The sequence below is a fragment of the Alosa pseudoharengus genome, unplaced genomic scaffold (genome assembly GCF_046254945.1).
Source record: "Alosa pseudoharengus isolate Yale_2024_CS ecotype anadromous, Long Island Sound unplaced genomic scaffold, YU_APseudo_1.1 YU_APseudo_1.1_scf_24, whole genome shotgun sequence".
Lineage (NCBI taxonomy): Eukaryota > Metazoa > Chordata > Actinopteri > Clupeiformes > Clupeidae > Alosa > Alosa pseudoharengus.
The window spans coordinates 5,624,117-5,636,702 of NW_027468689.1; the positions used below are offsets into that span (position 1 = coordinate 5,624,117).

General features: G+C 39.4%; 1 protein-coding gene across 1 annotated transcript in view; it reads left to right on the forward strand.

The window, feature by feature from the left end:
• The window catches only part of lrrfip1b (leucine rich repeat (in FLII) interacting protein 1b), a 32,599-nt gene extending 29,741 nt beyond the window's left edge, over window positions 1-2,858 (forward strand). The window contains exon 22 of the mRNA XM_076302563.1: window positions 1,064-2,858. Coding sequence (XP_076158678.1) covers window positions 1,064-1,174 — 111 coding nt within the window. The 3' untranslated portion in view covers window positions 1,175-2,858. The remainder of the gene's footprint in view (window positions 1-1,063) is intronic.
• Window positions 2,859-12,586: the final 9,728 nt, after the last annotated feature.

A 12,586-nucleotide genomic window follows, 5' to 3' on the forward strand; every position in this document is an offset into this window, starting at 1 on the left:
TTTATAACTACTAGGACTGCCAAAGCAGTCATTTTGACCCTTAGATTCTCTATATTCAACCAGCAGGACTGTTTTTTTTTTATTAAAACAAAGTAATTTTATTTATTTTTAAATGGTCAAAATGACCCAAGGTGTTAATACATGAGGGCCTGCTGCCAATAAGCCAAACCCAACCATCCCTTCTCCCCTATAACTAAGCTCACCCTATAACACAAACACACCGCACCCTATAACACAGCTCACCCTATAGCAGTGTTTTTCAACCTTTTTTCTGCCACGGCACACTTTTGACACTTAAAATGTCCCACGGCACACTAACATCCTGTTTGAAGAAAAAATAAACATACTATAGCCTAAAATTTCAAATAATACACAGATATGGCCTTATTATGGCTTCTATGCAAGACCTGCTCAATAAAACAAGCGCCCTCTGTTTCATTTGTAGTTGACTATATCTAATTTAATTGTTGTTATGAACTGGATATGTGATGATTCTGTGAATACTGGATATGGGGCCCCCGTTGTACAATGCCTGCATACCACAAATAGTGCAATCATACAATCAATGAGAGCATGTGGTTATAAATTCTTTGATGCAACAGTTGCTTTTCTGGACCAGTGAGTGACATTTGGGTAATTTTCTGCGGCACACCTGATGATCTCTCACGGCACACTAGTGTGCCCCGGCACAGTGGTTGAAAAACACTGCCCACAGCTCACCCTATAGCACACCTTACCCTATAGCACAGCTCAATCTATAGCACAGCTCACCCTATAACACACCTCACCCTATAGCACAGCTCACCCTATAGCACACCTCACCATATAACACAGCTGACCCTATAGCACACCTCACCCTATAGCACAGCTCACCCTATAACACAGCTCACCCTATAACACAGCTCACCCTATAGCACACCTCACCCTATAGCACAGCTCATGCTATAGCACAGCTAAAATGTCCCTTGGGATGATGAATCTATATATCTATCTGTCTATCTATCTATCTATCAGCTCAACCTATAACACAGCTCACCTCACCGTATTTTCTCTTGTTCTGTAGCTGCGGTCAGCACTGGACCGCATCGATGAGCTGGAGGCCAGCAACAATCACCTGTCCAAACGCCTGGAGAAGATGAAGGCCAACCGGAGTGCCCTGCTTGCCCAGCAATGATGCTTGCCCTCTGCCTGGGCTCCGACCTTGAGCCAGTGGACCCTTTGACTCAGTTCTAGCACATGAGTGCTGAGAAGGCAGACAAGCTCACAGCACGCCTCTCACTGAGCCCGGGCAACGCAGTAACAGTGCAAGAGAACTTATACGCAGACTCATTCAATCAATCGCGCTTTTGAAAAAAAAAGACTCAAAGATTCATAATCCACAAGAGACACGTCCCATATCATCAAGTCTTGGTGCTGTGTGGGAGGTTGGTTATTGGTATCTTAGGTGCCATGTTTGACAGGAGGTATTTACCCCAGAGATGCACATATTATCATATTCCTGCAGAGGCGCATGGCCATCAGTCGATGGGATCCGTGTTTGATGTGAAAGATGAGCTGTAAAGACACTAGGAGAGTGCAGACCTCCGCAAAGGCCAAGCTCCCTGTCGCAATGTTACATAAAGGGGAAAAAAAACAATCCTGGATCCATCCCCTCTTGATCCACAGCCGATACGAAATCAAATGGGTTCTTCCCTCTGAAAATGACCCTGGAGACAAATAAGGCAACATGAAACCACACCCTCCATAGGGGAGCCAATATATAGCCTCTCTACAATTGAGCATATCTACAAGACCTCTGATATGACCACCTCATAGCAGCTTTGAAATGGGACATCTGTTGCCAGGACAAGAACATGGTCTGGTCATCTCGTGGGGGAGGTACCCCAATAAGCACTGCATGTTTGCATACTTTTTGCTACCAAGATAGGTTGTCTCTGAAGGCAGGCCACTAGATGGGAGAGGACTGTCACTGTGTACAAAAAGGGACCTGTGGCCTGGCTGGGAGACACAACCTTGCTGGTGCTCTAGCTCTTAAGTCTGGTCTCACACAACTACTCTTTTCATTATATCTCTGCAAGCAACCTGTGTTTTTTTTTTATTTATTTTTTTATTTTATCATCATCAAACCGGATGGCACTTAAGGATTACTAAACTCCATCCTCCATACTCTTAAAAACACCCTTACATCACGTAAAGACTAAACTCATAAACACATGTCACGGTGCTCTCGTTAAGTCTTTCAGATGCATTTCTAAGAAAAGGTAAAGACTAACGTTAGTCAAATGTAATCAAGTGGTCCATCATGCATTGCAATAATGCTCAGCTCTGTTCTAAGGAAAGGGAGAGACTAACGTTAGTCAAATGTAATCAAATGGTCCATCATGCATTGCAATAATGCTCCGCTCTGTTGAATGGATCTGTTGCTGTGTTGTGGCTTGAGGTTCTCAGCCTACATTTATTTTTGTCAACTGACACATCAAGGGTTTGATGCCATTCTCTTTATGAAGATGTTTCCTTAGTGTGCCTCAGTGCAAGCAACTAAAGATGGGTGGTAGGATTGTGCTGCTTCACTCCTGGTTCCCTTTGCATAACATCATTCACAGCCACGCAGAGACACTGTTAAGCTTTGAATAAAGGATGTTATACAACAATGGGGTTCTATGGAACTATTTATTTGTTTCCGATTGGCCGAGAGACGTTCCACGAGTCTATGGCGCTCTTCTGAATGCCTAAAGCGCCTAACGTGCTGTACACACCGTCTCACCTCCACCAAGCTTTCCAAACTCAGAACAGGAGCAGAGACATTGTGATCTTTGTGCAATAACTGAAATGCTGAGGTTGTACTCTGACAACAAGCACAGGTTTTGTCATGAAATAACACAAATTAAATTACATTCATGCAAAGACAAGCTCGCTGTTATCTTTTCTGACCTGAAACAGTATGATTACAACAAGTCACAAGTGCGTTCAATGTACTCTGTACTTTAACAACCTAACTGCTGTTATCTTTTCTCTGTGATCTCCCGCTGTATCAGCTATTAGTATGACCTGAAACAGTATGATTACAACAAGTCAAAAGTGCGTTCAATGTACTCTGTACTTTACTGGTACACTTCATTTTAATGGGTTTGTGCCACTGTATCAAAGAGTAATACATGTGTACCAACACAGTTGATACATGTGCTACGTAGGGTAATGGCAGACATGTTCCAAGACACCAATGACACAACATACATGTAAGTACTTAACTGGTACACTTCATTTTAATGGGTTTATGCCACTGTATCAAAGAGCAATAAGTGTGTACCAACACAGTTGATATATGTACTATGTAGTGAATTAGTAGACCTGTTCCAAGACATACACAACATACATGTCATATGTACATGTAAGTATATAAATGGTACACTTAATAGGTTTATTACACTATATCAAAGAGTAACAAGGTTGTAGCAGCACAGCTGTTACATGTACACTGAAGACAATGAGGCCTTAACTGGAGCTAAGAATGGTTTGTATATCAAATCTATCATGACCAGATTTACCCCATCCAGCAGGTCTCAGGTCAGCTATTTGCCTCTGATGAAAATTTAGGCAAATTGGCAAAGTTTTGTAAAAGCACTCAGTATTACAATGTAACAACTATACGTAGGTACCCACAAATACATAATGCAAGTACAATGATAGTACCTGATAGTACATGTTGTTACACAGGTTGTACCACTGTACCTAATTAGCTAGATACACTGTAACAGCGACACATTAAAATAAAGTGTTACCGAAAACAACAGTTAGGTTGTTACATGTACAGTACATATTGTGTTGTGTCATTGGTGTCTTGGAACATGTCTGCCATTACCCTACATACTGTAGTACATGTATCAACTGTGTTGGTACACATTTATTACTCTGATACTATGTAGTGAATTAGTAGACCTGTTCCAAGACATCGAAGACACAACATACATGTCATATGTATGTAAGTAATTAACTGGTACACTTAATAGGTTTATTCCACTGTATCAAAGAGTAACAAGGTTGTAGCAGCACAGCTGTTACATGTACACTGAAGACAATGAGGCCTTGACTGGAGCTAAGAATGGTTTGTATATCAAATCTATCATGACCAGATTTACCCCATCCAGCAGGTCTCAGGTCAGCTCTTTGCCTCTGATGAAAATTTAGGCAAATTGGCAAAGTTTTGTAAAAGCACTCAGTATTACAATGTAACAACTATATGTAGGTACCCACGAATACATAATGCAAGTACAATGATAGTACCTGATAGTACATGTTGTTACACAGGTTGTACCACTGTACCTAATTAGGTAGGTACACTGTAACAGCGACACATTAAAATAAAGTGTTACCGTTGTTTTCTATTATGTCTCATTATGTTTAATCACTACAGTGAACTACAGTGTTGTCCAAGAATGTCTTTGTGTACACTGGTCAAAAGACATGTATGACGATTCCAGACAATGGCCAATAGGGGGCAGTATGACTATGAAGCACAGAATGATTACAGTACAGGCACTAAACAAGTGTGGGGATATACTTCATGCATACTGGCAGTTTAACATCATTTATTGTTTCATCTTTTGTGAGAATATACTTTGGAAAAAAAAGACAGTAGACAATTTCGTTTTAAAATTCATCAGCATTGGTGTGTAGCAACAAGATCTCACTATAGGAGAGATGCTTGTTGCACGTGCCCTCTCTAGAGCTTAACATTGCGAAAGCCTCTTATTATTTACTGTTTATATATGATACATCCAACTTAGCCAACCTTGTCTCCCATTCAAAGATTTTCAGTCACAATGTTGCTATGCTCTGGTCTGTCCAAACACTACTTTGGAACTGATTTAATGGATATTATATATTATGACGGCAATACTTTAGGTGTATGAGATTAATTTAAAGACTGTTAGGTGTACTAATGCATAGACCGTTACTACAAGTATACCAGATATATAAGTATAATAAGAAGTTTCTTGCTTACAGTTGAGCATTAGTTCCATAAGCAGTTTCCTGGTTGTTGACATAAAAACTTGACCTGCTTAACAAAAACTTGACCTGCTTGCTTGAGATAAAAACAGTCTGCTAGGCAGAGTGATTTCACATGTATTTTATTGTAGGTCTTGTAAAGCTGACCCAAACATAGATAACATATATAAACGTAGATAGAAACAGTGAAGTAGAAGTAGAGGTTTTGCAGGCAAAACCTTTTATTGTGTAAAGCTGTATCCTGCTGATTAGATCAGTGAGAGCAGACAGGTCCAATAAAACTGACAGTAAACTCACTTTTGCCCCACTTTGCCAGCTTCCATGCGGCTCATAAAAGAGCTTATCACACTAGGTGTCACAGCAAACGGGACGGTGATAGTTACAGTAGGAAGGAATACCAGCTGAGATCAGTTGCATTGTTGTTGTTTTTTTAAATCAGGGCAGCAGTTTTCAGATTACATTATGTGCTTACATAATTGCAAACGGGTTCTCCAATGTTTTCTCAGTTAGCCTTTTAAAATAATATCAGATTAGTAAACAGAATGTGCCTTTGGAACATTGAATGAATGGTTGCTCTTAATGGGCATCTGTATACTTATGTAGATATTGCATTAAAGATCAACCATTCCTTTCTACAACAGTCATTTACAACATTAATGATGAAAACAAGTACATTTCAAAGTGACTCCAAACTTTTGAATGGTAGTATACATCTAATCAGTAACACATGAATAAGATGATGAGCTAAATCCAGGTGCAGCTCAATCTCCCAATGCTGTGTATGTATGTATGTGTGTGTGTGTGTGTGTGTTGCAGCGCATTCTCCCAATGCTCTCACTAATTTTTCAGTTATCTTTCCAAATGGGACCATGTAGTCCGGCAGCCAAAGGCCATAATTTAGGTGAACCTGGTTTTGTGGGTTAACGTTTTTTTTTTTGCGGTTTCTTGTTGCCAAGGGGTAACTCAATAAGATTAGAGAGGGTGCCCGGTGATATCCCTTGAGCAATTCTCAATATTCAGCCTTTCTTGTTCAATGTGTTGAATATAAGGCGAGACACTACAGGTGAATAGGGTAAAAACTAGCACATATCACTATGAAATTTCCCCAGTTGATTACTTACATTAATATGAAAAAAAAAATGTATTGCAAGTTTTCTGTAATTTAATGTTCAAATATGCAAATTAGGCATGATCTAATTAAATATGTGCTGATTTGCATAAACTTTAAAAAAGCTAAATCTGAACATTGGATAAAGCCAGGTTCAAAATTACTTTTTCATTGTGTTGACATATTAGATGAAAAGTCATTGACACAGGGAATTATGGATATCTCTTTCAGTTATTCAGTAAATCAGAAAATACTGCCAGTAGCCTTAAAAAAAACTATTTTCGCCATGTTCTTATAAGACTGGAAAGTTTGGTGTATGTAAGTGCTTATGAAGTGCAGATTTCATTCTCAAAGTGGGAGAGGAAACTCATCCAAGTGCTAGCATCTCTCACTAGCAAGGTTTTGGGAGGGAGGTTTACTTACTGCACAGCTATGTAACTGACTACTGTTAGCCTGCACTGCCCTCTTTTAGCTGATGTACTTTAGCTCTGTACTACTGTTCTAGTTTCCATAGAATATACATTTATTTTTTATTCTTTATCGCAGTAGTAGTCTATGGAAGCCCGTTTGCGCCACATACAAAAAAAATCTGATCTATGATATCTCATTATTGTAAGATAGTATCTCGTTATTCTGAGATAGTATCTCATTATTCTGACATAGTATCTCATTATTGTGAGATAGTATCTCGTTATTCTGACATAGTATCTCATTATTGTGAGATAGTATCTCGTTATTGTGAGATAGTATCTCGTTATTCTGAGATAATATCTCGTTATTGTGAATTCTTAATGTAAGTTATTTTTAGTATGTGGCGCAAACGGGCTTCCATATTCCATAGATTTTTGATCCCACTCGACTGAAATATTTAGTTGACATAGTATATACTTGGATATTAAAGTGAGAGTTTTTAGTTTGGTACAGAGTTCACAGTCATGGAGCCTGAAACCGAGGAATGCTACTTAAGTTGGAAATTCAACTGCCATTTGAAGAAGGATTCATTGATTCGTTACTGAGCCCAACCAGTCTATCAGAAAATGTCAAACTTGCACCAGACTCCATTTTGGAGATGATCAGATGTGGCTGCAAGAGTGAAACCCCTTGTAGCTCTAAAATGCAGTTTCCGGGTTAATGGTGTGCCCTGCACAATGTTCTGTGCATGTTTTAAGGTACTGTAGGATGTTCAAGAACAAATGAGCCAGAACTGCTCAAAACTAATACTAGAGGAAATGTGTACACATTCCGAATTATTACAGGAGATATCTGAAATTATGAATTCATTATTTGACATAGAAAAGGGTTAATTTTTCCCAATTTTAATGCATGAAGTATTGTCTGAAAACTATCACACGGCAAACTGTTTTTAGTACATTCTATTTGAGTTGATTTGCTTTTGATATATGTACTCACCTTGAAATTAGAGGTATTTCCTATTTTTTTCATGATTTCGGCACATAGGGCTTTAGGGGTTAATATATGAAATTGCCCAAGGGATATCACTGGGCACCTTCCTAAATATTAAAGAGCCACCACAAGTCAATAAGTCTAAGCAAAAATAAATGAATAAATAACAGACATAGCCAGGTCTGACCCCATGACTACTGGACTACTACTGGCGTTATCTGAAATACAGAAATGCATTAATTGGTATAGAAAAGGGTTACTGTAAATTGTCCAAATTTGAACGCATGCAGTATTGTCTGTTGTCTGAATAACTATCACACAGAACACTGTATTTTAGTACATTTTATTTGAGTTGATTTGCATTTGATATGAGTAGGCCTACTCACCTTGAAATTAGAGGTATTTCCTATTTTTTTTTTTCTTAATTTTGGCACATTGGGCTTTTTTCATATTTAAACATTAAATTACAGAAAACTTGTAATACATATAAGTTATCAACTGGGGAAGTTTCATAGTGATATCTGCTAGTTACATTTTTTACCCTATTCACCTGAAGAGTCTCACCTTATATTCAGCACATTGAACAAGAAAGGGTTAATATATGAAATTGCTCAAGGGATATCACTGGGCACCCTCCTAAATCTTAAAGAGCTACCCCTTGTCTACAAGATTCTGCAAAAAAAAAACTTTAACCGACAAAACCAGGTCTGACCCCATGGCTGCCGGACTACATGGAGGGCCCCTTTGAAATGGCAAAAATATACTTCACAGATTAGATTTTTTTTGAGGGGGGGGGGGGTTAAGACTATTCAACAGAGAACCTGTATAATGTGGAATTGTGGAGGTTAAATTCGTTTTAAGAGTATAAACTGAGCTGAAAAAAAGCACCAAAGCGACTGAGAAAAACTGTAAGTGTGTTGAATAAGGAAAGATTGTGTGTAAGGATAGGAGGGAAACAGTGAAACAGTGAAATAAACAGAAATGAAACAGAGGTATACCGCAGCAGAGATAAGAGCTTGTGTGGTAGCTTATGGAACCATACGCAGTAGAGATATGAGTATGGTTGCTGATGGTGATGGTGGGTTTACGGGGATCGACCAATGAAAGGGTGAGATTAAAGAGTGGTTGTAGTGCCAGGAGCCACTCTTTCTGTCACCGTTATTGACCACACGGCGATTTCAGCAGCATGATTTCAGCAGCTGCTATGCAACGGACTCAGCGCGTTCTCGTGCCAAACAAAATTCCAGCCCATGGATTGAGCCTATCAAAAGCTCAGTACCTGAGAACAACATTTATTTGATGATAATGGTGCAGATCTATCTGTTAAAGAAATGTGCTTGATCAAGTGAATATTCTCATCTCGGTTAAGGCCTTAGGATTGGTATTAAACTCCATCCATGAAACATAGCAAAGGTGCCTGGACTACATGAATGCCCTGATGTCCAAAAAAACATGGCAAATACAAAGTAGACTTTATTGAGCACAGTACTGTTCTCATGGTACTGAACAAGGGCTTCATTGAGAGGCCTATGTTGAGGACTGAGCCATGGCAGAGGTGGCACTGAAAAATTGATTAGAAGACGGTGGTGATGGTGGGGGGCATCCCCACAAGTCTCTGTAATAAGTGTCGGACGTACATGGCAAAACGCGCCGTGTCATCAAGCAGACAGCTTGGGGGTGATGGAGTTTGGGATGTATAGGTGTCACAATGCAGGAAAACGCTTTACCAGGGTGCCAGAAAGGAATGCCAGAAACACCAGAACCACCACCGCTTCACTGTAAAAAATAATAAGTAATGGTTACTTGAAAAAAGGGTGGAAACTCGTTGCCTTAAATAAGTTAAGTAAACAAAACTTTGCTCTTCCAAGTTATGTTTACTTGATGTCTACAAGTAATGCTTACTTAGAAGAAGTTATCCTTACTTAAGACTTTAAAGTTCTGGTTACTTACTTCCAACTAGTAAAGTTTACTTCATGCCCTCGAGTAAAGCTTACTTAAAAACAAAGTTGTATTTACTACTGTTAAATGAGTTACCCTTACTTTGAGTTGTAAAGGGTACTTTATGTTGGATAGTAAAGTTTACTTGCAGAATGTACACAAATAGTTGGCACTATTAGATTAGATAACTTTATTGTCATTTTGCAGAGTACAAGTACAAAGACAACAAAATGCAGTTTGCGTCTAACTAGAAGTGCAAAAAAAGCAGAAAAATGCAATGTGATATACAAAGACAGGTGGTGCATAGACAGGATAAGAAATATGCGGTGTAAACAGTAGTATACAGTTGGTTTACAGAAGGTGGTTTAGAGTAATATAAATTAGGTATAAATATGTGCAGTGTATTAGCAGAATAAATATGGATATTCGGTATGAACCATATAGACATATATGTACAGTATACAGCTATGTGCAGTGTGGTAACAGTACTGTAGTGCAGAAACAGTAACATTATAACAGTAGTAAAAATATGTGTATGTGCAGGATGAATAGTATGAAGAGCAGTAGAAAATGCCATGTATAAGTGTAATTACAGTATGTACATTTGTAAATAAATAGAACACTATGGGTGGGATAGAGTAGTGCAATTGTCCGCGGGGGTGGGTGTCCCCCGTCAAGGTTTCCATGGTCATGGTGGACACCTCAACAGGCACAGGCAAGGAGGCATCGGGCGGGGGCTTAGTTGGTTGGTTGTCACTGGGATGCAGAGCTAGAGTTCAGTAGGGTGACAGCCGCAGGGAAGAAGCTTCCTCTGAACCTGCTGGTTCGGGTGCAGAGAGACCTGTAACGCCTCCCAGAGGGGAGTGAGGTGAATAGTCTGTGGTTAAGGTGAGAACAGTCTTTGATGATACTGCGCGCCTTACGCAAGCATCACTTGCCCTGGATGGCCTTGATGGAGGGGAGTGAGGAACCGGTGATGCGTTGGCCAGTTTTCACCACCCTCTGCAGTTTTTTTCGGTCGTATTCTGGTGTAACCTCCATGTTTCAATCTGTAGTGTTTGAGCAACTGACCTCTGACTTCACATCCAAACAAGCACAACTTACATGTCCAGTTCATTGCGCTGCATTTTCAGTTTTCCAACTGCAAAAAGAAAAAGAGGGCAAAATTATTATCAATATGCATCTATTGGCCATGTTTAACTAAAACAGCTGATTAAGTTTATCACATTAAATGTTCATTTAAATTATTTCTCCAGAGACCTAATTAATACTGTTAAGCTAAAAATATTATGATTTGGCAACTACATTTTTCTCTATTGCTTCAGGCCTAGTACATTTATCACAATAGAATTTAAATGTCAATCATACTATTGAATTATATGACGCCATTTTGCACCTCAATAACGGCACATTCGTTTAAATTCCACACACTGCAACCTAAGTCCTCTTGCTAAATCACAACGAAAGACTTTAGATAAAAGACCATGGCTTTCTCGGTCAGTAAGGTTATGAGTCCAATTATCCTAATTGTTTTATCAATACAGTAGGAATATCGACGTAAACCATACACAGTTTAATCTTTACACGTTTTGAATCAACTTAGCATGCTAGCAAGCGTTTCTCATGAGAAACGTTAGAACTAAACTTCATTAAGAGCTCATGAAGACAACTGCTATTGGCAAATTTATACAGCCTAGTTCTAGACCCCAGGCGCCACCACTTCCTCATAACTTCGATAACAAAAAATATCAAAGGGTTTGAATACCTAGAATATTTGTTTTCTGCTCTGCATGGTCTGAGGCAATGTTAACTCGCATAGTTGCTATCAGTTAGCTGCAAACTGTTAGCAGCTAGCGCATATATCGGCCACCAGAGCCCTTATTAGACATTCTCTGCGGCCACTTAGCAAGTTGAACTTAACATTACCCCAGCTGTTAATGAAACCGAATGTACAGTTTTGCACAAATGCTGTTAGTTCAACCTATACTGTAAACATTTGACACATTAATACATACTGTAAACTTACCGGACAGAGCAAGAAGCTGCGTTACACTCCCATCCCAAAAGTCAGCCACACCGTAACACTGCCGACCGTTGGCTGTGGAATCCAGAATGCTCCCTCTGCTGCTGTGCGCGTGTGCACTGCGTGAGTCCAGTTTACTCAGGTCTGAGTTGTGAAGCTTACTCGTGTATCTCAAGTTTTAGACCCCATTGATGCAAGTTCGGCACATTACTAATGTTACTCTAGTAAGAACACTAGGTCAGCCTATAGTAAGTAAAGTATACTTGTGTTACTGCAGTAAGATGTAATGTTATTTTTTACAGTGTTCCTGGTTTGGAACAAGAGGAGGCTGCATGGGAACTCAATCAACACTTTGCATATAAAACTGCAATAAATAGTGAATTACTTGCAACTGTGTAGGGGAGTTAATAATTCCACTTGCCATTAAAAGGTAAAAGTTAATTTGGCTAGTAGTTTCTATATGAGACAAGCTTTTTCTGTAACACAAGCGCCATGTTTCATGTTTAGATTGCAGATGCATTCTTTACAGTTAATAGGAGCCTCCTCACATCCCTCCTTATTTCGGATTTATGCTAAAACACACAAGAGTGCATTAGGCTACAATTTAAATGGGCATCTTAAAAGCCTTTTCCCTTTCGTTTCCATCTCGTAAGCTCCACTACAGTAAAAGCGCATTGTTGTTTATTATATCTCTGCTCTTTTTCGCCTATTGCGCAAAAGCCTTGTTATATCAATTTCTCAACATAGCCACGCCACAACACCAATAGGCCTACATACAGTAGCCTATAGCCTTGGCACAAGCAAGCACACGTTTAACTCGAGAGGAAAATGCAGATTTCACTTACCAGATTAAAAAAAACCTCCAAATAGCCTACCGTACGTACTACAGCGACTTATATTTGATATTTGCACAGTATGTTTACATCGGAATTGACGTCCATGGTGTTATGGATTCATTTGTCTGCGACGGGACATGCAACTTCTCTCTGGAACACCTTATCAGCTGAAGAGTAACCTTCTGCATAGTGCACTGTGCGCGACAACCCCAAACCCTCGGATGCGCATTAGAACTTCGGTAGGTCAGCACTTGTGCAGCGCAGGCTTTT